The sequence below is a fragment of the Corvus hawaiiensis genome, chromosome 1, assembly GCF_020740725.1.
Source record: "Corvus hawaiiensis isolate bCorHaw1 chromosome 1, bCorHaw1.pri.cur, whole genome shotgun sequence".
Lineage (NCBI taxonomy): Eukaryota > Metazoa > Chordata > Aves > Passeriformes > Corvidae > Corvus > Corvus hawaiiensis.
This window is the reverse complement of record NC_063213.1, coordinates 32,502,579-32,529,959: the sequence shown is the minus strand read 5'-3', so window position 1 is coordinate 32,529,959 and position 27,381 is coordinate 32,502,579. Positions and strand designations below refer to the sequence as shown.

General features: G+C 37.5%; 2 protein-coding genes across 4 annotated transcripts in view; one reads left to right on the top strand and one right to left on the bottom strand.

Moving 5' to 3' along the window:
• Positions 1–23,908, top strand: part of ANLN (anillin, actin binding protein) — a 29,176-nt gene extending 5,268 nt beyond the window's left edge. The window contains exons 4-25 of one of the 2 annotated variants that reach the window (XM_048298961.1): positions 219–565; positions 1,269–1,491; positions 2,400–2,593; positions 2,730–2,837; positions 3,321–3,441; positions 4,318–4,434; positions 4,977–5,203; positions 5,738–5,889; positions 6,200–6,347; positions 6,987–7,122; positions 7,448–7,630; positions 8,192–8,318; positions 9,159–9,207; positions 9,287–9,343; positions 11,101–11,139; positions 11,509–11,530; positions 12,268–12,380; positions 14,017–14,070; positions 16,915–17,001; positions 18,534–18,641; positions 20,006–20,178; positions 20,529–23,908. In XM_048298961.1, the coding sequence (XP_048154918.1) occupies positions 219–565; positions 1,269–1,491; positions 2,400–2,593; positions 2,730–2,837; positions 3,321–3,441; positions 4,318–4,434; positions 4,977–5,203; positions 5,738–5,889; positions 6,200–6,347; positions 6,987–7,122; positions 7,448–7,630; positions 8,192–8,318; positions 9,159–9,207; positions 9,287–9,343; positions 11,101–11,139; positions 11,509–11,530; positions 12,268–12,380; positions 14,017–14,070; positions 16,915–17,001; positions 18,534–18,641; positions 20,006–20,178; positions 20,529–20,652 (2,909 nt within the window). In that variant the 3' untranslated portion in view covers positions 20,653–23,908. The remainder of the gene's footprint in view (positions 1–218; positions 566–1,268; positions 1,492–2,399; positions 2,594–2,729; positions 2,838–3,320; positions 3,442–4,317; positions 4,435–4,976; positions 5,204–5,737; positions 5,890–6,199; positions 6,348–6,986; positions 7,123–7,447; positions 7,631–8,191; positions 8,319–9,158; positions 9,208–9,286; positions 9,344–11,100; positions 11,140–11,508; positions 11,531–12,267; positions 12,381–14,016; positions 14,071–16,914; positions 17,002–18,533; positions 18,642–20,005; positions 20,179–20,528) is intronic. The other variant, XM_048298966.1, reaches the window with a different exon arrangement.
• A 1,334-nt stretch (positions 23,909–25,242) lies between these two features.
• AOAH (acyloxyacyl hydrolase) overlaps positions 25,243–27,381 on the bottom strand; it is a 74,089-nt gene continuing 71,950 nt past the window's right edge. For both annotated transcript variants that reach the window (XM_048298992.1, XM_048298981.1), the window contains exon 22: positions 25,243–25,593. In XM_048298992.1, the coding sequence (XP_048154949.1) occupies positions 25,465–25,593 (129 nt within the window). In that variant the 3' untranslated portion in view covers positions 25,243–25,464. The remainder of the gene's footprint in view (positions 25,594–27,381) is intronic.

The window sequence follows — 27,381 nt, the reverse complement described above, 5'->3', positions numbered from 1 at the left end:
TGCCTTGCTCCTCACAACAGTGACATAAAACTAGTAAACTGCTTGATTAAAAATGTTTAATTTGATTAGTCTCAATGCCTCCAGGGATAGTAGTTTGATTCTGCTGATGGCAGGAACATCTAATTGTTGATAAACTCAATATATAGTACAATGCAAAAGATGCAAATATATCTCAATGTATTTTGTTAGCGAAATAAATGTGCTTTCCTTTTTTTCAGATCCCTCTGAATGTGTTCCTCTGTCTCCTCTCCAGTCAAAAGATCTGTCTGTTTCTCCACCTAAGCAGAGATCTAATGCCCTGACAAGTGAAACCCCTATTGGGAGAAGAGGCCGTTTAGCTAACCTTGCTGCTACTATTGGTTCCTGGGAAGATGACCTAAGTCATCCATCTGCAAAGCAAAACAATGCACAAGAACAGCCTGGCACTACTTGTTTATCCAAATTGTCCACTACAAGTGGAGCATCTGCTAGAATCAATAGTAGCAGTGTAAAGCAGGAAGCTGCATCCTGTTCTCAAAGGCTTGTTGAGGCTTCTATTAATAAACCAGCAAACTCAAAGAGAGCGGTGAGTGTCTGATTTAGTTGCTGATTAAAAATTGATTTGAGTATTGTATTGGGGCGGACAAATGTTAGCACATAACTGTTTAATCTGGATCTAAAGATTTGGTGTGAGTCATCTTAGTCTATTTACAACTTCTGCTTTATTGCAATCCCACATGCCCTTTTTTAATAGCAGATATGAAACAGCTTAGCATTCCTTTTATTGAGACTTAAAGATGAGAGTACTTATGTGTTTTGTCAATGTCAATGTACTTGATTGCTGCTCTTGACCATCAGAAGGGGGACTTGTTACAGAGATACTGGCTTTCACTCTGTAACTTCATGTAGTTGATTGTCTGAAATCGTAAATATTATTGCTGTACAAAGACTTAATCAGAATGATGAAATTACTAGTACCAGACACCTATTGTTCAATTTATGCCATTTCTGCAATGACAGTATCTGCCATGTGCATTCATGTTTAGAGAAATGTGGGAATATACCTGAAATAGCTGGCAAGAGCACCTGGAATCAAATGCTGAAACAATTTGAAATACTGGATAAAAAAAATCTATTAAAAGCTTAACACCTGGCTTTTTCTTTTGTTGAAGGAATATATGTATTAGGTGATAGTATGATATGCAGAGTGCTTTCATCCTTTTTCCTCTTGAGAGAATAAGAATGTAAGTCTCATGGTTTGTTTTTTTTTTCCTTTTTCCCTTGTTGAGGATCCAAACAAATTTTTACCACAATCCTCAAGAGTCACTGCTCCCTGTTCTAAAGAATCTGAAGTACAACAACTGCCAACAGAGAATCTCTGCAGTCCTCGGAAAACTGAAGATAAACAGCAAACAGCAAAGTCAGCTTTGCCTCAACCAGTTCAGTCCAAAGCAGAGCCAGTCAAAGGAACACATGTGCAACTTGAACCTAAGGGTAAACCCACAACACCAGGTAGGCTGTTTTTCAGCTTCTGTAAATATTCATTCAAATTAGGCCTATGTGTTCTGTGTTGAAAACTACATATTTAAGAATTTAAGGTACCATACCAGATAATACCTATTTCCAGCTGTAACTTGAATAAAATGCTGATGAGTTCTGTGATAATTGTTGTAAGTTGTACAGCTTCTGTACTTTGCAGGGGACATTTTCTTGGACATGGTTTTAGTAACTCTTAAGAGCAAAAGCAGCCTAACATGTAAACTGAAATTTTTCAAAGTTTATTTCAGATGGTTGGATGCTGTATGTATCCATTCAATATAATGTTAAGAGCCAGCATATTTAGAAGAAATCAAAGCTTGGTGCCACATAGGTGCTCTAACTTTGTGGTGTCTTTATTTTCAGTGGTAGCACTGATGTCAAAACAAGTGAACATCCCCAGTTTTAAATTCAACTGCTTATTATGTCAGAAATCTGGACTAACAGCTTGAACTCTTTGAAGTGGTGGCCAGAAAAGCAAGTGTTCATCTTTAGATATGCTGACAATAAAAGACAAGCTTAATCAAGTAGGGTGGATGCCAAACAATATATCTGCCTCATATACAAGATTGCTTATTTTCATGAGAGATACAAGTGGGGCTGGTTGTGGAGGAAGTTTGGAAAAGGCAAACCAGTTTAAATAACTGGTGTGTTACATGTGGACTGTAGTAAGAGACAGACATCTTCTTGCTCTGATTTACTGTTTTATTAATATCAGTGTTATGATTTGCACTTCAGGTTCAGTTTGTATTAAGTATAATGGAGTAAGAGCTATAAAGGAGACAGCTTAATTGCTTCTCTGGGAACCTTCGTCAGGATACAAAGTTGCAGTGATTTCTTTATTTTTGAGAGTTTCTTTCAAGGCAAAACAATTGTTCTTGTAGGGGGATCAGGAATTAAGCCCTTCCTGGAACGCTTTGGGGAGTGCTGTCAAGAGCGTAGTGCACGCAGCCCTGCTACGAATACTCCGGGGTGCAGAACACCCATTGTTACCCCAAATACAAGGACAATCCAGGAGAGGCTTCTCAAACAAAATGAAAATTCCTCTACTGCCAGTTTAGCCCTTCAACTTAAACAGGTATGAGTTGTTACATTCATAGCTAACTTATAAGCTTGGGGAAGGTTATTACTGTTCTGCACCTACCTGAAGAATCTGAAATTTTGTCACATCTTAAAGCTGTCAGCTTTTCTCCCATTTCCCTTCATTTCTTTAGGAACGTGAACGAGAACTTGCATGCCTTCGTGGCCGATTTGATAGGGGCAATCTGTGGAGTGCAGAGAAAAGTGACAGTTCAAAGAGGAAGCTTCCAGAAGCTAAAATGGTAATGTGTTACCTCATCAATCAAGATAAGATAGTCTGGATTGCTTTAACATGTTCTGAACACAGGGTTAGATGTGGAAATGTATATAAGAGATAAAAACCTATGCTTTGGGAATGCCTGGGGTGCACAAGATGACTTGTCAAGTGATTTGTATGATTATTAAAGAATTACTAGATTTTTTTACCTCTTGTAGACTTAACTAAGACAAGTGATACTGCGTTGAGCCAATTGATTTATTTACTTCTTGACAATGTTAAGTGTGGGGGGTTTTATGTTCTATAACTGCAAAAGCAAAAGAGCTCCTCATGCAAGCATTTAATATTTACTACTTCAGCTAAATATCTTAGATAAATAAATAGGATACTGGATAGGCAACCTCTTTTTCCTAGCAGGTGTTAAAATGTGGGTTTTTTCTGGTAGTTTTTTTTTTTTAGTCACTTTGAACATTACCGCCTGAATGCATTCTGTTTTTATTCTTGCCAGGAAAGCCAATCTCAGACTAGTCCAAAACATCCTTCTAGCTCAGATGCCTCTGCTCTTGCATCATCAGAAGACACACCAGCAGGTGACAGGCCAGCAAAGTCTCCCAGTGTGGAGTCTTCGGGTGAGTTACAGTTTGCCTGTGACTAGTGCTGTACTGGAGCACTGCACGAGATATTCATGAGCAGAGAAAAAGGCCAGTAACACTGATGTGTGGAACTGGACCCTCCTTTGGTTACTGATTGTCTTATCTAAGTCTTCCCATATGATAGTAGTACTCTGCACTCCTATACCACTTGGAAGGATGGCAAGGCAAGATTCTCTTTGGTTTTTAATGGGTATACCTGTGTTTCAAACTTTATTGGAGGTTAAGTGTAGGGAAGTGAATGACAATTATCAGTTACAGATTTAGTCTATTCTGTACTTGAGTATCCAAATTTCCACAAGAATCTAGCGGAGGGAACATTTCCCTTGTCAGTATCCCTTTATGATATTAATTATTATGGTAGGACACATGAAAAGAATTTTGAGGTGCTCCTGACATCCTTTCTGGTGTTTACTGAGTGGAAGAATCTTCAACTCTGTGAAACAGGTGTGAACTTAGTTAACACTCTTGGTAGCCTGTTTACTTGTAAGGTCTATCAAATGTCCTTCTAGAATAACTGGGTTTGCATGCAGTGGTTTCTGTGTAGTGGATTTTTTTTGTTTGTCTTTTTAAAATTCTCCCTTTTTGCTTTTGAGTGGCTGCACTCCACTATGCTCTCAGCATCATTTCTTGTGGTATAAGTTTCAGATATAAAGATATATAAAGATTCTGATTATAAGATAGAAGTCTAGATGTACAGGTTGTGGAGGGTATTCTAATGTTTTTTTTTTTATGTGTGGCTAACTGGAATATTTAATCTATTGGTCTTTTTGTTAGTAAAACTTCTAAAATTCAGTAACTAAAATAAAATTTAAAGGCTAGACATAATACTTCTTTTCTTGACAAACCCCTTAGATACTTCTAAATGTGAAGAGGCTGATAAACCCAGTCCTCTGAAGATTGCTGAGTCAAAGAGCCCTGTAAAAGCGATGTCTGTCTCAAAACTTGAACAACTTGATGAGAAACCAAAAGGTTTGTATTGAATAGATGAGTATTAATGACTTAGGTCTCTGTTGCCACTTGTCTAGGACAGTGTTAATATCCTTCAAGTATGAATAATGAATTCACCATCCCTATGCTGATCCCCATGTGTTTTGTAATGAGGGTTATATAAAACAAATCAGGAAAGTTCTTTTATCATACATAACCCTTCTCTCTTGATGTTCAAGTCTTCAAGGAATATTAAAAAGTTGATATTAAAAGTTCATTGGGAGAGGACAGCAATGACTGCTCTGCTGTTGGACTTGCAGTTAAGCTTCAGATGCATTTGAAATGAAAAGGTTGAAATTTGCCTAAAAGGTGCATCTTTTCATTCCCTTTCTACATTGATTATGCAGTATATGTAAAAATAGTATATTAAAATAGCCACAGAAGTGTACTTTGGGGTTCTATATGCCCGACTATAAGAAGTGCTTTTTAATCAAGCTTGCTTGAAAAGCAAAACGAGTTTGCTTTTCTGTTTGTTTAATGGGAGTCTTGATGCTACTAATATGTTTAAAAATGTCACCCTTCAGATGAAGTATATGAAGGCAAAATGCGTGTGGATGATGAGATGAATAGCTCAAAAGTGATAAATGAGATTTTTGAAATTCTTCAAGAGGATGGTCCAGACATAGAAAAGCTGAAGAAAGAAATGAGCATGAGCCTGGAAGGTGAAAGTGATGAGGATGAGCAGGAAGAGTCGCTGAATATTTCATCGATGTCTCTGTTAACCCCTCTAGTGGAATCTGTTGGTTCAGAGGTGAGAATTATTAGGAGGGTGGGGAAGGGCTTGTTTATCACACAGAGAGGTACAATTTGCTTGTGAGCAGTGATATTTTGTAGTATTAGGATATCTGGGCTAAAAAAAGTTACAAATTATATTTTGCTAATGAAAGCATAATGAGGCAAAATTATTTTTCTCTGAAAACAGTGTAGCATATTGGATTCTCTGCTTAACAAGTGGTCTTCTGCTAAATCAAATCTGTTACTAGTACTGGATTTGCAGTGCTATCCGTGCATTCAATGGAGTTGACCGCGGATGAAAAATCTGAAGAGAAGTACTTATGTAACTACTGATGTGGAAACTAAAGGTGGCATCTCATCGAGTTCAATAATCTGTTGGTGTCCTTAAGATAAATAAATGAACTTGCTCTATATCCATATTCGTAAAATATCATCTGTTAACTAGTATTAAGCAAATTTACTGTTTATATGCAGAACAAGTAAAGGAGAGAGAAAACAGATAATAATTATGTGAACAGATATCTGTAACACAATGTTTTCTTTTCCTCAGGCCTTTGGCTCTCCTTCTAAGTCAACTGGGGAAGGTAGCAGTATCAGTGATGTAAGTCTGAAGTCTGAGAAGTTCCAAAGGGCTCGAGTTCCCAGGGCGGAATCTGGAGACAGTATTGGCTCTATGTCAGAAGATCGCAACCTTCCTTATAGGTAATAAACATAACCCCCCACCCCTGGTTCTGTGTACAAGTTATGACACTGGCTTTTTTAACTCTACTAATGATGCATACTGCTCAAATTACAAAACTCAGACTACAAATTAAGCTTGTTTTGCAAGATCTCAGTTTTTATCAAGAACTGTGTAGTCTTTTATGTTGCTTAAAATCAGCTCATAGAATGCTTTCTTTAAAGCCATTTTGGCAAGTTGGAAAACATCAATATGTAATACATATCCATGAATATATTAAAAAAAAGCTTGGCACTCCTGTGAAATATTTTGTGGGGTTTCCTTTTTTAAAAGTGTCGATGCGTACAGATCCCAAAGATTTAAGGAAACTGCTCGTCCTTCAATAAAGCAAATCATTGTTCGCAAAGAAGATGTTGCTGCCAAACTAGAAATGAGAAGAAATGGCCCATCTGATCAAGTCAATATCAAAAAGAAAATGCAGGTATATAATATGCCTCTTAAAATCCTTTTTCTTATCTACTGTTTCCAAATTTAATTGCCCCTGTGAATGTCCAGGACATTAACATACTGCTTAGAACTGCAAAATTAGGTTGTTTCACATAAATATCTAGTGGTAGGGAATGATAATGCATAATTTGAACAGGTAATGCTTCTCTTAAAAGATTAGTGTTATAGATTAAGTCTGGAGAGAACAAGCCATTATTTTGAGAAGGAGACAGAATCTGTGTCTTATCACTTACTGCCTTTGAATTAGGTAGAATTTGTAACTACATCTTTCAGTAGGTAATACTCTGATCTTTACTAGTGCTTTGTTCATCTATATTGCTGAATTTCTGGTTAGCTGCTGCTTCCCCTGGTGAAGGGAAGACTAGACTGGATATGGAACATAAAATATTAGTCTTTCTCTCTTCACCATACCTCTGAGATCAGAAAATTTATGCTGCAATGTTCTTTTGCTGAAGTAACAGTAAACTGCAAGGTTTTTGTAGTTTGATATCTAAAGGATCTGATTTTCTTCTGAAGCATTGACCCCAAAAATGCTCATCTGGAGGCATTTCCTTGTTTGAATGCAACACTAAATCTCTTCTTGTTAAGTGTTTTTACTACTGGTTTACTCTAGGAGCTGAACAACGAGATCAACATGCAACAGACAGTGATTTATCAAGCCAGTCAAGCTCTGAACTGCTGTTTTGATGAGGAACATGGAAAAGGGTCACAAGAAGAAGCAGAAGCAGAGAGACTTCTTCTCTTCGCAAGTAGGTTTTTGTACTCAATTCTAAGTTCAATTCTTTGTAATGAACATTTCAACAGGGTTCATAATTTCTTCCCCATGCATTTATTGTGTTACATTGTGGCCATTTTTTAATAGTTCTTCACCTGGAAAAAAGAACAGGATAGCATCTGTTTTGTCTCAGCTCTTTTTATAGGCAAGAGGACATTTTTAGTATCTTTCTTGACTGTAATATTCCTACTGTGCTGTAAAATGATTAACATTTAAGTTGCATTTTACATACTTACGGCAGAAAAAAAATTGTTCAGTACTTTTTTTTCTGTTGAACTATAATTAATTTCTTCATGCAGCTGAGAAGAGAACTGCTTTATTGGAAGAATTGAATAAACTGAAGAGTGAGGGACCACATAACAAAAGAAATAAAGCTGCTTCTACATCTGCTGAATTTGCTCCCTCCAGGGGATCTGTTTCCATTTCAGAAATGCGTCTACCTCTAAAAGCAGACTTTGTATGTGGTACAGTTCAAAAGCCAGGTAAAACTATCAAACAAGAGCTTTATTTCTCTTCTCCTTCCTCATTCTCCCAACATATATTTCTGGTTCATTCTCCTTGGGTTTTGTGTGGGGTTTTTTTGGTGTTTTTTTTTTCTTTTTGTCTTCTGTGTTGATGTTCTCAGGAATCTAGGGGTAATGAAAATTTAGCTATGACATTCAGTTCATCTGCTTCTGACTAATTTTTCAGTGTTTCAGTGAAAGCTGATGTGTGGTTAAGCTGGCAGACCTAAGGAGTATAAAGAACTAAGATTGTCTGCTGGATCTGACTGCAAGTCCTTCCTCTCCCTTTTCACGCACTGGTTTGTGTAGGTCTGGCTTGAGATGCCCCAGGCAGTAAAGCAGTTGCTGTGAATCCCATGGAGACAATTTTGCTAGCTATGCTAGTAGCATAAAGAAAATTAAAATGTTTTAAGAGTAATTTTATAAGCAAGTCTTGACTGTAACTAAATGTTTTAAGTGGGGTGAAACAGATGTGCTTAATAGCAATGCAGTACTTGGTGAGTCCTCTGGCTAACCAAATAATCTGATGTGTACTTACAGAAGCGGGAAATTACTATTATGTAATAATACTGAGATCTGGAGCAGAAAACATGGTTGCAACTCCATTAGCAAGTACTGCCAGCTCTCTGAATGGAGATGCTCTTACTTTTACTACAACGTTTACTATGTAAGTATAAAGAAACTCTTTTGAACCAGTTTGAACTCTGCTGGTGGAGCATGCATAAAAATGTTTAGAGTCTTAGTCATAAGAATGTCATATTCTGCAAAAAAGTTTGGAGAGATTTTGTGGTATAGCTATTTCCTTCTTCAAAAAATAGCTGGAAGGCACTTCTCTCAGAAGAGCAACCTAGACTTATTCTACCATCCATCAGCTATTTTAGCTCTTGTTTTTTCTACCTTTTGTTCTTTTCTGGAACACCTGCAATGACAGATGGATTGCTGTGCCTGAGATGTGTTTTTCTCTTTTGCAGCAGCTAACATTTTATATAGCTATTTGGTTTTGGTATCTGGAAAAATAGTGCTCTTACAATTATAACTTCAATGCTCATATGTCAGCTAAATAGGTATTTTAAGTTCAAATGGCTGTTTGTTAGTAAGGCTTCAAAATAAATAAACAAACTCCCTTTTTAAAGTTCAGTTGAACTGGAATTTTCACTTAAAGAAATTTACTCAAAAAACCCAATCTGTCTCTAGAAGCATGTGCCAGCAGTGTGCTGAAGGGTGCAATCTGAGAAATGGTAGATGCACTTTATCTGCCCCTTGTCCTCCCATCCCCTTTTCTTCTCTGAGTTCTGGAAAGTATTTTTAAATAGTAATACACTAAAACCTTCTTGCTCCTTGGACAGTTATAAGGAGTAAAAGGAGGGAAGAAGTAAAGAGTAACTTAAAACCCAACGAAACCAACCAAAACAAACAAATAAACAAAACCCCAAAACCCTGCCACAAACCAAAACAAAAGCCTTTTTGCTTCAGTTTGTTTAACTTGTTTTTATTTCTTCCCTTTTAGGCATGATGTGTCAAATGACTTTGAAATAAATATAGAAGTTTACAGTTGGGTATGTATCAATTCCTGTCAAGAGGAGGTGTAAGGGAGAATGATGTGCTGTACTTTCTTAATACCTTTTTGCCTTACAGGTGCAGAGAAAAGAAGTTACAAGCACGGATAAAAGGAAAAAGACAAATAAATCTAAGGTAAATGAAACCTGAAAATCAGTATGCTGTTTCAACAGAAGGTGCACTAGGAAAACTGACTAATAGTCTTAGACAATCTGTTGCTTCCTTGTGCTCCCTTCTTGGAACATCTGCAATGACAGATGGATTATGGAGACCTATAGGAATTAGTAGATTGGACTTGCAGCACTTGGTTGAATCTGAAATATATTGGAGAGGAAGGAGAAGTCTTACTAGTTCTCCAACATGCTATGCTTTGCAGACCTTTATTTTACTAGGTGTGGGGCCTCCAATAGTGATTTACTGCCCGTTTTCTCCACTTCATTTAAACTACGCCAGTTTAAACTATGCCCTACCCTGGAGTTTGATTTTTCTTAAAGGTTTTATTGATTGACTGAAAACTCCTCTTTCTCCCCAGTACTAAGTAAAAGCCCTAGACACTTGCTTTTTAAAGCAAACATTGTTTTAACAAGGGTGTACATGTCAAGTGTTTGTGCTTTATTAAGGATATGTTTCCCTAAACAAGCCTTTCTGGAGGTGGTTTGGGTTTTTTGTGGTGGTTTGTTTGTTTTGGGTTTTTTTGGGGAGAGGGTGTGTGTATTTTTCTTCTTTTCATTCTAATAGCTAGAGCACACAGTGAATTAATGGCTTCAGGTCTGATTTCCTCCTTGACAAGATATCTGTCACTTAGTAAAAACAAGAAACTTGAGTGTCTTTCAAAACAGTTGGAATGAGTACTTAAATCCCATGTCTGCAAGCAGAAATAGGAAATTTCTTTATTCTTTGATTTGGCACAATGAAAGCCTCCCATAGTGAAAGCTTCCACCTATTCTCTAATAAAAGTTTCAAATCCAGGGCTTACTTCCCTCCTGTGCTGTAGTTTAAAGGAACTTTTACTTGAAATGGAATGGTTTTGTGCTACTGTAGGTAAGTTGCTGATATGAGGCTATAGGTTTGCCAATGGCATCCTGTATCTGCTTTTCGACAAGCTGCTTAGACTTGTCTTTCAGCATCAAGAAGAGATGAGCACATAATTCTAATTCATGTTTAATATAGTCTCACTTAAACTTTGAGATTTTAATTTGAAAATAACAACGTATAATAGCAGTATATTGAACATACCCATACTTTTATTGTTAACTCTTACCTTTAGTAAGTAAATGTAACTTTGAAATCCCATTACATAGGTAAAAAGGCCTACTAAGATTGGGTTTTTTAAAATATGCTGCTCATCCCAAGGTAATGCATGCTTTAACTTTTCTGCAGTAATTATCTCTTTGATATGCAGCATTTCTTCCACTGAGCTATATTACATCCGGTCAAAACCCAAGATTTACTCAACACCATGAGTACCTGTTGGGGTCCCTTCCCCCTGCCATGGAGCCCTGGGAGAGGGGCCCTGAGGGGAGGCACAGGGTTTCCCTGCCCCTGATCAGCCTCATTCCCCATTGGTTGGTTTGGGTTCCCTGATAACGCCAAGGTCCCTCGGGTCCTGTGACTGGAGGAGTTCCTGAGCTGAGCCCCGGCCATGCAGCTGGAGAAATAAACATCTCTGAAACATCTGCCACGAATCTGTCCATATATACTTTGTTTCCACGGGACTCCTGGTTTGAAATATACTTGTTGCAGTAATCCCCGCTGCAGGGGGGAAGGGACCCCAACAAGTACCCATTCAAAATTTTAGATAAACCTTCAGTAGTTTCACTGTCTAGTTTTCATGCTAAGGTGGTGGACAAGTTCAGTAGCAAATGCATTTATCCTCTTGTATTCTTTTGTAGGTTATTACTCCAAAGAGATTATTAACATCTATTACCTCAGTAAGTATGAATGTAATATTGTAACAAGATCTGACTATGATCCCTTCCAAAGGCTGTATTCTCAGACGGATTAAGGCTGTGCCCATAATAGGTTCTTTCTATCCCTTATGTAAGACTCCATTAATTGTCCAGTTTTCTGCCAAAATTTTCTGTCATCAGCTCAAGAAACAGCTCTGTTACACATGTAATGCCAAAAGTATGCAGTTACTGTACATTTATTTGGACTTTCTTTTCGATTTTTTTTTTTTTTCTATTTGATTGGATTTTTAAAAGTACTTCAAATCTAGTTTCTTTCTACCTTAGCTTTGTCTTCTGTAGAAACTGTCAGAAGTACTTTTTCACTAAGCTTTTATTTCTCTCTCTTTCTAGAAAAGCAACCTTCTTACTCCAGGTAAGTAAAGTCTAAACATCTTACGTCAGGATGAATAATCTACACTTGCTGTCAAAACTAGTATCTCAATAAATGATACTTGTAACATACAACAATTTGTGGGTAATAAACACTAAATTTGTTTCTATATTTGGCTGTTGATGGGGAAGGACAGCATCTTTGAGTGTTTTTCTAAGTATATAAAAATGTTATACACATCTCTGACTAAAGTATGCATACTTGAGCTAGCTTTAGCAGAAATTGCAGCAATTAGGAGCTCATGAACTAAATCTGGAATGTCTACCATGCTGCTGCAACTAGTAAGATTCCTGAACCTGAACTATAGTGTGTGTTTCTGTTGATGTAAGTGCAAAGAAAAGGCGTACAATTTCTGGAAGATTGCAGTGTGTCACTTGAAAAGACATTACGAGATTGAAAAGTCACATTCCTACTGCAGGGCATGTGTGCTTTGTAGGGTGCCTCAGCATGCTCTCCATCCCCCTGAGAGGTAAAATGCTTTGTTTTCTCCTTTGTGGATATTTTCAAAGCTTGTTTCTGAAAGAAAAGATCTGCTGAGGAGGAATAGTGTGTATCAAGATTGTCTCTGAATGTGCTGCTGGGCTGCAGTGCAAAGAGTGCCTCTCCCGGAGTACTGAGTAGGGCATGCATACAGTAGTGCAAATAAAGTGCTTTTTTAAAGCCTTGCAGCATCCTGATTGTGTGTTTTGTTACAACCTCACTTCAACTTTTCTCCACAGCCATGGCAAGTCCAGGTGGCCCAAATGCCATACGCAGTACTAATTTCATCCTTGTTGGATCCCACAAGTTATCACTGTCTTCTGTAGGAAATACCAAATTTGCACTGGACAAGGTAATAGAAATTATTGGTTACTAATACAAATGTAACTGCATACTACTAGAAAAATAAATGAGTCTGGGTTTACTTTTCAGGTGAAAGTACCATCCTAGAAATGAAACACGTATAGGTTTATAGATATTTATATAGGCACTTAAACTTTTTGCATAGTTGTTACTTTTACATTTAATTCATATGATATTATATATTTTTGAGATACAACAGAGATGTACGTTATTATGCCTGATGCTCTTTCATTTCTTAGCTCAATAATAAGGTATGGTTATGCAAAGATAATGAAGGAATTTGATTATTGATTTGCTTTCACTGACAAAAAATTGATGTATGCAGTTGGCATCTCTGTATGTGGTCTTCATATTGTTGCTCCTAGTCTTGCAGTTATCACTAAAGTGTGCTTTAATGATAATGAAGTATTTGAAGTTTTCTGCACTTAACTGACCTAAAAATTGCCATCTGAATATATTTAGGAATATGAGGTTTTCCTTTCATTTCCCAATTAAATTTGTAGAAACAAATTATCTCAATTTTTCTTAGAGTTTTTTTAATATTGAGTTTTATACAATTTGTTCCTTGTATAAACAGAATGTTTATTGGCTTTTGCTATGAGAAGTTTAAAAAATCCATTCTTACATTCACTGTAATCTTGTACCTTGTAATATCTATTACCTAAAATCTATTTTAGTAGGTGTTTGTGCCAGCAGCTATCCTAAACTAACTTAAATTAATTCAAATGTTACTACAGTTTATGGTACTAAATCACAGCTTTAGCTACCCAAACAGCAGCGTAAGTGTAACTTTCTTTTTTTTGGCTAATCAAGTCTTATTGTGATGATAGTGTTATTGCAATTACAGCTTCTGATGAGAGATGAGAAAACAAGAACTAGTTGTTTGTGTATAAGCCTTAAAACGAAATATCCCAATAATCCCAACTTGCTTTTTAGAAGTTTTACTTTTTGTAGATAGAAGCAGATTCCTTTACTGAAACAGCTGGCAGAACGTAATAGTTAAATTGCACTGTTGGTTATGACGATGTGAGTTTCAGAAGTAGCAGCTTTGGTTCTTTGGCAAAAATGTTCCTCTTAACCAGAATGATACCTAGAAATCTATGTTTAGCTTCCTTATTGGAAACCCCTTGTTCTTGGAGTTAATGGAATCAGCTTTTGCATTATATTCAACGTTTTAGGTTTGGACTTCATTAGCTTACACTGTATGACAGGACACTGGACTGGACTAGTGTAATGTAGCAAAAGCACAATGTTCAAAAAGAATTCCAGGGAAACTATTACTTGGTTAATTTTTTGCAGGTGCAGTCTTACAGTTATCAGGCAAAAAGGGGAATTCTTATTTGTAACTTTTTGGGTTTTTTTGTTAAATTACTACCTCAGTAAAACTTCGGTTTTGACTTGGCCTATGGCTGTACCAAACAGCTGCTTTTAACTTGCTTCAAGCATTTCTAATATGGAGCAAACTCATGCCACAGTGGTTTTTTTTAGTTTCATTCCTCTCTTTTATATGTACTGTTAAAATTCAGGGTAAAAAGGACCAAAATATACTCATGTGTAACTGTGTCCTTTTCTCGTAGACCATAACTTTACACTAATTGCATTGAGCATGTTTCTTTTTTCCCTAGATAAATTTTGAAGGGGAGGAAAAAGAACTGTTGGGCTATATGTTCCAGGACAAGGTTGCTATGATCCTTTAGTTTATAACTTAAAATAGGACCCTGCTTCCTAGTGCATGTTGCTCGTGTCTGTCTGGCCTTTTTGCAGGTTTTTTTTTTTTTATTCTTCTAAGAAAATGCCTACAATGATTTACTAACTAAACACAAGAAGTTAGGAGCCTTTCAGACTTGCAGAATTCTACCCCTTGTCTTTCACAATAACAAGCATGCTGCTAGAACTCAGTTATTTACATTGCCTAGGGTTTTTCCTTAACTAACATGTGTCTCTTGTTTTCCTAGATCATTAGAGGAGGGTGTTTATTGCTTCAAAACAAATTGCTGTGTCTCTTAAAGATCTCTAGCCAGGAAATTTGAGCCAGCTTCTTGATGAACTGCACAGAACATAGAATCGGCTGCTGTGCTGATAGAGAACCAGAGAAAAATGTCTGGCAGCCTAAATGTTGGTTTAACTCAACTTGTTGCTGCTGAAGAAAATTAAAATCTCTCAGGACCTAAATAATCTTGCTTCTTATTCTATTGAAACCTTGTTCTGACAAGATGTATCAAGACATTTGGTTTTTTAAGCAAAAAGTTTTGAAAATACTAAAAATGTCAAAATGTGAGGTCCTTATTTGTTCACAGATGTTCACTTAAAATATTTTGGTGTATATGTTTTTGGCTTTAGAAACTATGTGGATTTACATCCTTAACAGAAATAATTTGTCCTTAAACTCTAAAATAGTTACATCTAATTGATAGTTTGTGTCCTGCAGAAGAAAGTGTTTTAGATGAATTTTCATGTTGTCTCTCAAAATTAGGCAAGTGATAATTTTAGTACCTATCATCTTCTATTTTTAATCAAAAGTCTCCTAAGAAACCAGTTTTTCAAATTCTTGAGTTATCTTGAGTACCTTTACAAATAATATTGGACGACAGTTTAGCTGTCTTTCTATGGTAAGCACCTGAATGACCACACCAGAATGCAAGATAGCCTAGTCATGGGCTTTAGTTTTTTCTTCATCTAGCTGGATATTTGTCAAATTGCTTTCTTTCCATCACCTTCAAGCCTTTGAAAGAGATGTATTGTTAACTAGAACTCAGTGTTTTGTCATTATGTATACAGGAGGGTGTTTTGAGGGTACACATAGCACCTGCTCATAGTACATAGCTTTAGTAATTAGTAATGGTGTAGGCTCTGCAAAACTGTGTTGTGTTTGTTAAACAACCTCTTTGCTTTGCCTGTCACACAGTTCTTCACTGGTAAACTTGATAATTCATAAACTGGATTCTTCCTCTTCTGACTTAAAGCTTTAAGGGGATGCAAAACCCATAAACTTGAAGTGGGCAATGGCCAGATGTCCTTGAGGCCCTCATTCACAAATGGGTTTTACTGTGCTTTGCTAGGATCATATGGTATTGTTCCCTGGTGTGTAGCATGTAGGGTAATAGCTGTCTTTGCTGATAAGCTGCATCAGTCCTGGATTCTTTATTTTTGTTATGTGGAAGTGTTTTACTATTTTTTACTTCTCAAGTGGTCATGGAGACTCCTACCCGATGCTTAGAATTTTTCAGTGCTATACAATTCCTGTTGAGTACAGGAGCAAGCCATGCATGCTGAGTTAGTTGAGTACATCTAACATGTAAAAATGATTTGATCACCTACCTGTGCATGTGTATTTATGTCTGGGAGGAAGCTGCAGGAAGTCAGCAATTCAAAGGTGATCAATTTCTAACCACAACACCTATTTTGGTGTTCTGCAGGATTCACTGAGGCCCACAGAAAGGAGCACTTTTAATTACTGAGGGTTACTCCTGTTCCTTGTAACTACTAGCAAAATTTAGTTCCATTTGATTGGCACTGATTCCGTGGTTCTGAAAGCTATTTTGTTACTGTGTACCATGCCTTTGCCTATTCCCTGGCAAACAGTTCTTTATTTGTATTTGAGTAGCATCATTGACCTTCCTGGTTTTTCTAGTAACACAGAAGACCAATGTTTCTTTTTGTCAATTTCCTTTCAAGATTCTTAACAGTGTTGCTTATTCAAATTATCAAAAAAATATTGTATGTAGAATGCCCTGCAGGTCATCATTTGCTTGTTGAATTAGCAGTTTTCCTCAGTTTCTTTGAGGTGGGAAAAAAAGAAGGGATGTGATTTCATGGGGGTAGTCAACGTAATGAGGCATTAAGTGTGGAGGGACTGGGGGAAGCTCAAAGGCTTAGACCTTGTTGTATGCTCTTCCTCAAAACTCTTGACTATCAAATAACTGTTTAACCGACCTCTGGTACAGTAGTTATCTACTATTTTCTTTTTCCAGTGGCACAAGATAGGACTTGGAACCTTTTCTGTTAGAAATTACTTAACACGTCTTTAACACCTTGAGTGCCAGTTAAGAACTGTTTTCATTACTTTTCTGCTTTCTATGTTTTCTTTTATGCAAAGATTTATCTGAGTAGGCACTCCTACATCAGTATCTGCCAAAAATGCTTATGGTATCCAAGTACCATTCCTGTTTAAGCTCACGTTGATATTTTCCAAACAACTTGGAATCAAACTGAGGCAGAAGCTTGAAGGGTGTGGACTGGTGCCTTCTGTTGTTTCTAACCATGCTTGGAGTGCCTGTTTTTATAGCTAGAGTGCATGTTTATGCATATGTCCTGAGCAAACTAATAAATAATTCTTGGAAAGCTTCTAAATGAACTTGAAGCAAAAAGCGATTATTACTGTCTCGCTTGAGTCTGACTGCTTCTTTCCAGCTGAAGATCCTAAGATCAAGACAGTGCTAACATCTTGGTGCAGGTGGCTTGCTTGAACTGGTAAGACTGAGTTGAGAGGTGTCAAAATTAAATTATTGTTTTACTTTTTGCAGGTTCCCTTTTTGTCTCCTTTGGAAGGTCATATATATTTGAAGTTGAAATGCCAAGTGGACTCTTCGGTGGAGGAGAAAGGGTTCTTGGTAAGGTATTCACTGTATTCACTTCAAACTCCTGCCTTGGAAATTACAGGTCCTATTAAATGTGGTAATTTTTTAATGTCAGACCTGTGTTTGAAGCTTAAAACTGTTTTTGTTTTTTTTTTTTTTTTTTTTTTTTTTATCTCTGAACCAGATCACAAATGTCTCTTAGTCTATACTCTAAACATATCTACGTTAAAGTTACCTTTAAGAATTTGTGTATCTCTCTTTTAAGCACCTATTTATTTGTTATTTTGAACTTCAGTTAACCTTCTCTTGTTAAAATCTGTGGTGTTGGATGAGATTTTAATTTCTATGGCAGAAAATGTTACAGAACTCTTTGTGTGTCTAATAAAAAAAAAAGATTGGGTTTTTTCCACTGTGTTCACAGCCTTTCGAAATGAAGAAGAAGCAACAGTAATTTTTTTTTTGAGAAACATCTTGTGCAGTTCTCTCTAAAACTGGGCCTAGAAAATGCAGCTTATACTTGGGCCTAAGAGCTGGAAGTGTTGAAATGGCCACAAGATGGCAGTAAATGTGCTACAAAAATGAAGCATTAGCGTTTGCTGTTATTTTGGTGTTTCCAGAAATCACGATTTCTTTAGACTCTTTTCAAACACTGTTTTATGTCTCCTTTCCCTTTACATAATTGAAGTTGAACAGATTTCATTAGATGCAAACATTTCACATGCTTATGGTGTTTGCTGTCCCATGTTTCTCTGTACTAGTTTGAGAAAGTCCGTATTTGCTTCTACTACACAATATGTAAAACCTGAAGAATGGTGTACTTGCATACTGAATTTGTTCAGAGTAAGGGTTTGGAAACTCTCTGCACCATTGAAAATTATAATCTGAATTGTGAAGAGTGAGAATCACAATACACACATTAATTGGAAAAAAAGTTCTGTACAAGTTCAAGAGGTATCAGGAATAGAAGTCAGATACTAAACTGTCCATTCCAGTACTAAGGAAATGGGGCTTGAAATTGACGAAATCCAGCATCCAATAAAAGAACTGCCAACACAAACATTTGAAAATCAATTTCTAATTTCCTTTGAACTGACTGGACTCTCCAGAGTGTGGCCTCTTGGATAGCTGCAGGTTTTTTAATCCTGATTTGTAAGTCAAAAATTACTCAAATATCTAATAATAATAAATTGTTATTTGAACATGTTTTGTGAACCATTCATACTGTATATACTATAAATAATCCTTCTTTATCTTAAAATAATGGGAATGCTTGCCACCATCAACATGAAAATCTGGTCATTTTAAATAACAGTGATAGGTGCCTTTTAGCAAAAGGCTGCAAACCTGAGAATGATAGTGTGAGCTCATTTTCTATGCCATCTGGAAAATAAATATACTGTCCTTAGAAGCCTCTCCCAGTACAATTTTTTTTCCTTCTCTTTCCTTTAGCCCTATGAAGGATTGCGCTTACAGAACCGTTCTGGTAGAAAAATAGTCAAGTACAGACCAAACTCAAGGTCCACTATTACCCCATTTAATTTTTTTTTTTTTTTTTTTTTTTTAAGACTATGTTTGAAGATGTCAGTGGGTTTGGAGCATGGCATAGGCGCTGGTGTGTGCTGTCTGGAAATTGTATCTCCTATTGGACATACCCAGATGATGAAAAACGAAAGGTAATGCTGTTTTATAAAGCTTAAGTCTAAAGTTCTGTCGTACCCTACACAAATAGCTGTTCATTTTTAAGGACTGTAATGTGTAGGCTTAAAACTGGTAAAGCATGGGATTCAAGCTCATAAAGCTTCCTTGGGGAATGGAGAGGACTCGTCTTCATAAATCTGACCTAAATAGGGGCACACTTAGAAACTGACTGCCCTGTCTAGTGGGAAAGGGGGAAAAGTGATGGAAGATCCATATTTAATTTCCCCTTTAGTCTTAAGGTTTTCTATTGTGCTCATCAAATCACTAATTATTTAATTGAAATTGATTGGATTTGTCCAGCTTAATAAGCAGACTTATCTAGTTGCCTTAAGTTTGAGACAAAATGATGACTAACACTTAATATGGTAAAGAGTTAGAGTGGGCAATCCTTGTATATTGCAGAAGCATAGCTGTAATTATGGACTATCTTATTTGAAGTAATTTTCTTCTCGCTGCTCCACATTGTAGCTGGAACTGGTGCTGCTTAAGTGGTTCTCACAGAAACCTAAGTTCTTGTTGGGCTAATGGGACAAATCAGAGGCTCATCTGTCACTGAGGTGAACCTTCTTGTCTCCTTAGTGTGTTCCGGCAGTGTACTAAAATGTTCTCAGGTTCTTTTAAAGACTGCTTTCAAGAGGGTTTTTCAGACTCACTGAAGTTATTTACCATTAAACACTTTCTTGTTTATTGGCAGAACTTTCTTTCCCAAACTCCATGGCAAACTCTGGTCCTTTTGGGTCTTCTATGCCAATCCAGATGCCTGAGTTTAGTTTCTTCCCTGCTAACAGAGGAAGACCATATGCTGATAGTTGACATTGCCAAAATATATCAATGTACTTTCTCTCCCTGCCAAGAAAGAGGGAAAAATCTCTGCCTACTGTAAGAGAAGATAGTAAAAAAAAGTTAAGTTAAGCAAGAAGAAGGTTCCTATTCTGCTTTTGTCTGCAAGGAAGAAGCTTTGGTTTGTTTTCCAGATTCTGTTCTTGCAAATCTTCTAAACTTGTTTCACTATTGTTCTGAGAAAGGGTCCAGCTGTATTTTTGTGATCTACAGAAATATTAAACTTAATAAATGCATCCCCTCACCCCTGCTATATCTGTTCCATCATGCAGAGATAGATGTAGCTCGTAAATATCTGCATTAGGCCATGATTACTTTAAATTGTGGAAGGTTTTTTAAATAAATTTCTTACAGCTGCACATATATTATCCTTTTGCATGGAATAACTGACCGAGGGAAGGTGCGTTCACTTAATATTGTCAAAGTTGTCCAAGCATATGTTGTTCAGAATGACTCTTGATTGCAATGTTCTTGACTGATGAACTGATCTCACTTTCAGCATCCTTTGGGCCGGATAAACTTGGCTAACTGCACTAATCATCAGATTGAACCTGCCAACAGGGAATTCTGTGCTCGGCCCAACACTTTTGAACTAATAACTGTCAGACCTCAGAGAGAAGATGACCGAGAGACTCTTGTCAGCCAATGTAGAGACACACTCTGTGTTACAAAGTGAGTGCATAAAATCATGGAGGTTGTGGGAGGCTATGGGACATGTGGGGAAAGGGTATTTTACCTCCTGTGATAGCTTTAGTAACGTAAGAGCTTTACGTCTTTGTCATAATGATGCAGAGATCATTTAAATGCTAAGATTTTGGGGTGGCACTTGAACTGTTTTGTTCACTTTTAGTCCAAACTGCTTTCTAGAAGTGGAAATGCCACGTGGCTTGGTAGCAGGATTGTGGAATGTTTGACTTAATTTTTAACCCTGCTGTTTGGGCTTCTATGGTTGATCAGCTTGAGATTTATCACAATAACTAATTGGAGATGGAGAATAATCCATGGGGTTCCTTGCCTTCTAGGAACTGGCTGTCTGCTGATACTAAAGAAGAACGTAACCTTTGGATGCAAAAGCTCAACCAAGTCCTTGTCGACCTTCGCATGTGGCAGCCTGATGCCTGCTACAAACCTACTGGAAAGCTTTAAACTCTGGAAGGGAACTACGCAAGGAAAGCATTGAAATGAAAATGTGGGAAGCCCTCTGGGTCACTTATGCTTTAAATTTGAGAGAGTATTTAACATTATACAGGACTATGTTATGCAGTATTTTTATTTCATTTAAAAAAATTTTAAAACCTTTTTACTTTCTAGTTTTGAGTATGGTAGGAAGCAATTATTTGTTTCTAAATGTGCTAAATATTTATGTAACTCCTTTTTTGGAAGTCTTCTAGCTAGCTACATTCTCTCCTTTAAACAACTAAATTATTGCAGGAAATCACACTTCAGGGCAGTAAGGGAGGCACTAGCTAGTGAAAGACAAGCTTTTTAGGTAACTCAGCTCCCTGAAAGAAACAATAGCTCAAAATACTCTAACAAGGATGCTGCTGAAGCATAAGATTTAATGTTGTAGCATTTGTTGGGGTTCTTTTTTAATGATCAGGCATAAAAGTAACTAGTCAATTTTATTCTACAACATTCAGTATAGATATTTCTGCTTATACAGCATCTTTGTGGTCAGAACAAAATGCACAACATATTCATACTACTTTTGCAATTTCTCATACAAGCTAGTATGGATAGGTGCATGGCATGTACACTGTGTGATTTGCAGGTGGGGAATTACGTATGCAGTATATTGCACTTTGATAGAAATGGAAGGTCTTGAATACTTTTTTAGGACTGTTATCTAAAAAATAATCAAACAGAAAAATATAGGTTTAGGGTTGTATACATCAGTATTTCCTGGGACTTGTGGTTTTTACAAGCTGGAATTCTCCATTTGAGAGCCAGGAATAGGTTAATAGGTTGTAAAAGTGCCTTTTTTTTGTTTTGTTTAATAAGAAGACTTTACAAAGCTGCTATGTACCAACTAATACTCCTCTGGCTGAAAGAATGGGTCTTCCTCCCCTTGATAGACGTGTCCACAAATGCATATAAAAACAGTACTTCAGAGACCCATCATGAAAATGGCAACATTTCTCAGTTAAAACTTGCAGATTTCACAGCTTTTCATTGAGCATATTGAAATACCAGCTCATTACTTCACTAGAAATGCAGTAGTGGAATACTGAAGGTTGCTATTACTCTTACATATTCACACTTGAAACACTAAATTCTGTTAGCTTATACTGTTTTCATCCTACCCCTTTTGTACTTGCTTTTAAGTCTTGTTTTCTTTTCTGATGTCTTTAAATATTTCCAAACTATGTATTGAGATTTATTTTATTCATTTAAAATAAAAAATAAAACCCTTCCTGCTTTTTTCATAATGTTATCTATGCATTTGAGATACTAGTCTGTAGGCTGAAGAAAAGCTGGACTCCACACAGTATTTAAGGAAGGATTCTATTCTGTACAGGTATCCCAAAATTCCACTTGATGGTGTGTGAAGCCTTGCATGTAGCTAGCACTGAATTTTGTAGTGGGAGGCCAGATTGTTCGTGTGCAGCAGCTCATCAAATATGAAGAAGAGAGATGGTTTTTTTTTTGTTTTTTTTTTTTTTTTGGTGACAGTGACATGGCAACAGAATAATGCAACAGGGACAGTGCAAGAGCAAATTTCATCAGTGGATGTGTGGTAGGCTGTCTTCCTAAACTTCCAAGTGGATGTTAAAAGTCATTCAATTTTGAATTATGAAAGGAGTCCATAGAAAGATGTTACAAACAGAACTGGGTGATATTCAAGTGAACATTTTTATTTAGGCTAATTGCGCTATTATCTCTTGTAGAAACCAGTCTGTGTTTTTCACTGTCCAAGATGAAGTTCCCTTCATAAAGGAAAGGTATAAGGTGTAACAGGTGGTGTTAAGTTAGAAAAGCTGACCTGTGTGGTGACTTCTGGGCACAAGCTGTGAGTGGTGAGGACATGGGCTTCTGCAGCCAGCAGAAGCATGGGATGCAAGCTCAGCAGGAAGCCTGCATGTATGGCTTTTCTGGCTGGCACTGCTGGGTGCCACCTCCTCCCCTCCCATGTTCCTCAGCTCTTTTAGGGCTTTGCAGTGAAGGAGTTTGCAACAATGGTGACGTAGTTTTATCATGTTTGAAGCAGATCCTTTGTGAAGAGGCCAGACTGTGTGAATTCAAATAGCTTCAGGTCACTTTAGATGTTCTATACCTCAAAAAGAGTTCCTACTGTCTGATTTCATGCAAAGCTTTAAGTTTTGTAAAAACTGTTTGCAGAGTAACATCAAGAGAACCTTCCCATGTGCAGAGTGCTGGACCCAGCTAGTGACATAATCCCTCCTATCTTCACATGCTCTGACTCTCCCCAGAAAAGACCTTGACAGACCATTCCTTCTAGAAATACATACTGCTATTAAGTTTGAATTGCATGGAATTATAATTAGCTTTCCAAGAGAAACGTTCTGTTTCTCTTTTCCCCATGCATTTGTCACCTTCAACCACTCCAAGCACCAGGAGACAGTTAACCTAATGGAATAGACTAGAATTCATACTTTGTCTCTGCTTTAGCATAAGTAAGCTTTTTCTGCAGCATTTTTTAAATATAGGACATGTATTTTTAGTGTGGTATGGGTAAGTGATTGATGGTGGGGGTGCAGATCTTCAGCTGTTTTTTGCATTTGAAATAATAGAGAGATATAGTGGTTGTAAAAGCTGATGGCTTAATAGTCCCGAAATTCATCTTTCTTTGCAGGCTGATAGTTACTGCATTAGTTACAAATCAGGTTTCTGCATGCAGCCTGGTTTGGAGCTGCAGAGCTCACCTTGAGGCATGAGGGCACGTGCTTTGGGTAGTGTGCCTTCAAGCAGGGTCAAACCCATTCCTTGGTGTTCCTCAGGGGCCCTGTATCTAGCATGGAGGAATTCTACTGAGCACACTTGGGAGTTTTGCTTTGGGATTCAGCTATGGAGGTTTCAGGTTGTCTTTGAAAAGTTGTTCTAAGAAATCATTTTATCCCATTGTTCACAAATTCAAGAAGTTTACTAGTAAGAAAGTCTGTAAGAGAAAAATGCTTTGCTTTAGGCAATGAAGCTTATTTTAGCTGAGGAGATTTTCAGTTTTACTACTTTGTAAAACTCCTAATTGGTGTTATTAAATCCCAACCTCAAATGAAATACAATAATTTGCAATGAAATTGCCTTGAAAATTAGGCTTCTAAACATGACTCCCTTCCCCCTTTTAATTGCTATGCTTCTGTATGTTGATGTAGAGGAAATAATATGATATTCTGTAATTATTGCCTGTGCTGTACTTGGTCTGTAGTAAAAACATGTGGATGCACTTGTTTCTGTTCTTGTGTTGTATTTAATGAAAGATAAGAGTCCCGAATAGGTAATAAAAAAATAGGTGTTTTACCTGGCCAGGGTACATGGAATATTATTTTGTTTGAAGAGAATTTCTACAGGAAGCAGGGAGATTTCCTTTTCCTTCTAATGCTAAATACTCTTCCCCAGGCATGCCTCTCTGGAGTTGAAAATATTTCTTGGGAGACTGGATATTTTGGTAACATCTAAATGCCTTGAATGAATTGGGGCCTTATTAACAAGTACCATTCAATTAAGGAATGTATTCCCTTTTGGTTTCCTAAAGTAGGTGACTTAATATTTACTTAAGTGTTAGCAGTCATCCCAAAGGAATTTCTATCTTAATTTCTATCTTAATAAAAGACTGTGCTCTAAAAAAAGGAGCAGGATCTAGGAAAGAAAGGATACATGCTTCAATCAAAATAGTATTAGCCAAGTCATCCCCTGCCTGTTCAAAATGCTGAGTGGCTGCATGTCCTACAGCCAGGCCCTCTCCTTGGGTTTGGACCACAGCCCAAGAGCTGCCTCATGTGTGACACAGCCTTGTGCAAGGGCTGTGCTCAGAACAAGGGGCAGAGTGACTCTACTTGAGCTTTGGGCTGCCGGGGTGGGTTTTAGTCATGTCATATTAATGCTTGCTATTTACCAGATCTCTTCCGCCCGTAATTAATGCCTTTTTATGCTCTCTGATCCCTCCATCACCAGTAAGGTTGCAAGTAGGGTAGAGCTGTCTATACTTTTTAAATATTTCTTTATTTTTCTAAGAGCATGGGATAAGCTCGTGAAAAAACACAGTAATTCTCCATCTTCAAGTCTGCCTGTGAAGTACGGGCTGCCCAGTATTTTCAGTGATTCCCTCAGCCATGCCTGTAAAAGACATAGGACTGGGCATATTGTATTCCTCAGGAAGCAAAAAAGGAAAGATACATTACAGATTGAAAAAGCAACCTGCTTTGAATACATGAAGTGTTGTCAACTTAATATCTTATTAATGGGGGAAGAGAACCTGTGCTCAGTCAGCCTGTGCTGATGCTGCCAAGCACATCAAAACTGTAGTGCCTTGTTATTCCTGGCACACTTTAATAAGCAAATAGCAGCTAAATAATGTATTGACAGTCAAGGCAATTACATACACACAATTTATAGCAACATAATGAGTTTGGGGTCCCCTCCTCTCCTTTTGGGATCAGATTAACTGTTGAAACAGTAAAAGTAGAAAGCCTAGAAATGTTCTGCAGAAGGAAAAACAATTAGCTAGAGGTAGGAGTTTGCTAAATATGGATAAAAGAAATACAGATTTTCAAACTGATATAACAAATGGTCTAGCTGGCAGCTATCCTCTGATTTTTATTTTTGTAGCTCCACAGAAAAAGCATAGCCTACTTGTGCAGGTGAGATACAAACTGGAAAGAATGCTCTTGTGTTATGTCCACTGCTACTGGCTCTGATAACTTCCCTCCGCCCTTTTTTTTGTGTCTTTAATCATCTTGACTCGTGGACATAAATTGCGTGAGGGCTCCGGCAGTTTGGAAGTCAGTGTCCACCTTGGTCTTTGAATATGGCTTCAATCTGGTCATTGAATGGATTCTCCTTGCCAAGCACTTGAGGCCACTCGTGTAGCGCCTTCTGCCAGGTAATGCCTGTTCCAAGGGCTGCAGCAATCTGCAAACCACAAATGCTATCAATTCCTTGTGCCTCTATAATACAGTCATTTCATGCCAGAGTTTAGAAGACCCCACCATAAGGACTGCCCAGTATAACCATGGGATGGACTGTAGCCTATAACCAAAGGAAAAAAACCATTCCAGCTGCTTGACCAGGGCAAAATCCTTCTGAGAGTAAAAATAGTATTAGGGCCATATGTCTGCACCTCCCGTCATTTGTCTAATAATGATAGTCTGTCTCCAACCACTTCCAGATGCCTATGGTGTCTAGTGCATAAACTGCTATGCAAAGGCCCTGAAATCTGATTTTTATTTTTTTTCTCCCATGAAACATTTTGAAAGTATGTCAAAAGCACCGCTTGGGTATAACGCATAAAGCTCTTGCAAGTCCAAAGGAATTCATGCTCCCAAATGCTTTTGGTACTTCTAATAAATGTTCTCTGTGCTCTCCTGGGAGGAAACCACAGGTGATGAGCAAAAAGAGGCCCAATTATTTCTAGTTTCATAACTAACTGTGTCTGATGCTCTAAGTTTGCACCTGCTACTGGGTTGTCTTCAGAGTTTTTTCCCATGAGACCTGTAGAAATGGTAGAATAGCTTTTCTCCTCAATAGCAGTCTCACTCCAGCTTTCACAAAGGTTTTTGCTCTAGAAGTTATGTGCCAAAGAGAAATCGTATCTGCTGCACTGGCAGGGCGAAAAACATCAGTGGTAGCAGAAAGGGACAGAGAGAAAAGCCTGACTCTCCCTTATCCAAGTTTTCACACCCTGCTAGGCATTTTTGTTATACTCCTGACCTGCGGTTATATTTGGCCTATATGGGAACTTTCTTTTCAACTCAAACTTTTCAACACACCGATATTGACTGCAATTATGAGGATTAAATAAGGCTAACAAAAGCTTTTTTTTTGGTTGCTTTTAAGGGCCGAGGGGGGTTTATGGAATCAAACTACTTGAATACTGTTGTTTCAGAGTTTGGGAAGATACTGGAGCCTTTCGGGAATTTTTATGTGCTGCTTTTTTAATCCTGTGCTTTAAAAGAAGCTGTAGTGATGGCCTGGAAGACAAAATCTTTCTTTTTTTAAGGGCTCACATACAAAGAGAAGCATTTGTGGGGTGGAAGCTCTTAGACTCTGGTCACTCAAAGTCTTGTTAAGCTAATGGAGGAACGGGCAGGAGAGAGGGGTAGTGGAGATTTGTGCAATAGAGGGTTTTCTCCTGGTTGTAGTTTGTATTGTGACCAAACGTTATTCTGGGACACCCTATGGCAGCCAGGAGGCTGAGACCCATCCCTGTCAGAGTGGTCCATTTTGGCATGCTAGTCTCCAAACCTCCTTCATAAACCTCCCTACACCTTCCACGGGTTTTAGCAGGATGGGTGGTGGTGATTAATTGGCTGGTTGGGTGGTTGGTTTAAAAAACCCTACTGTCTTTGCATGGTGCACCCTTTGCAAAGGTATCACTGGACATATGCTCTACAGTGTTCAGACTAATGCTGACTGTAATTTAGGGTATATGTACTTAAACTACCCTAAATTTTTATCTGAATTAGATTCTGTCCACGCATAGTTTCTTGATGTCCCAATGATTTCAATAATTTATTCTGGATGAGTAGTTTAGCACAGAGAAGGGTTTGTGATTCTGGAAATCGCTTTCTTGCAGGTCTTTTTTAAATTCCAAAATTCTTGTGCTTTGAGACGCGCTGTAATTTTTATGAGCTTTGCAATTATTTTTTTGTTGTTGTGAAAATGGCAACCCCTAAGCAAGTTTTTAAAAGGAGATATTAT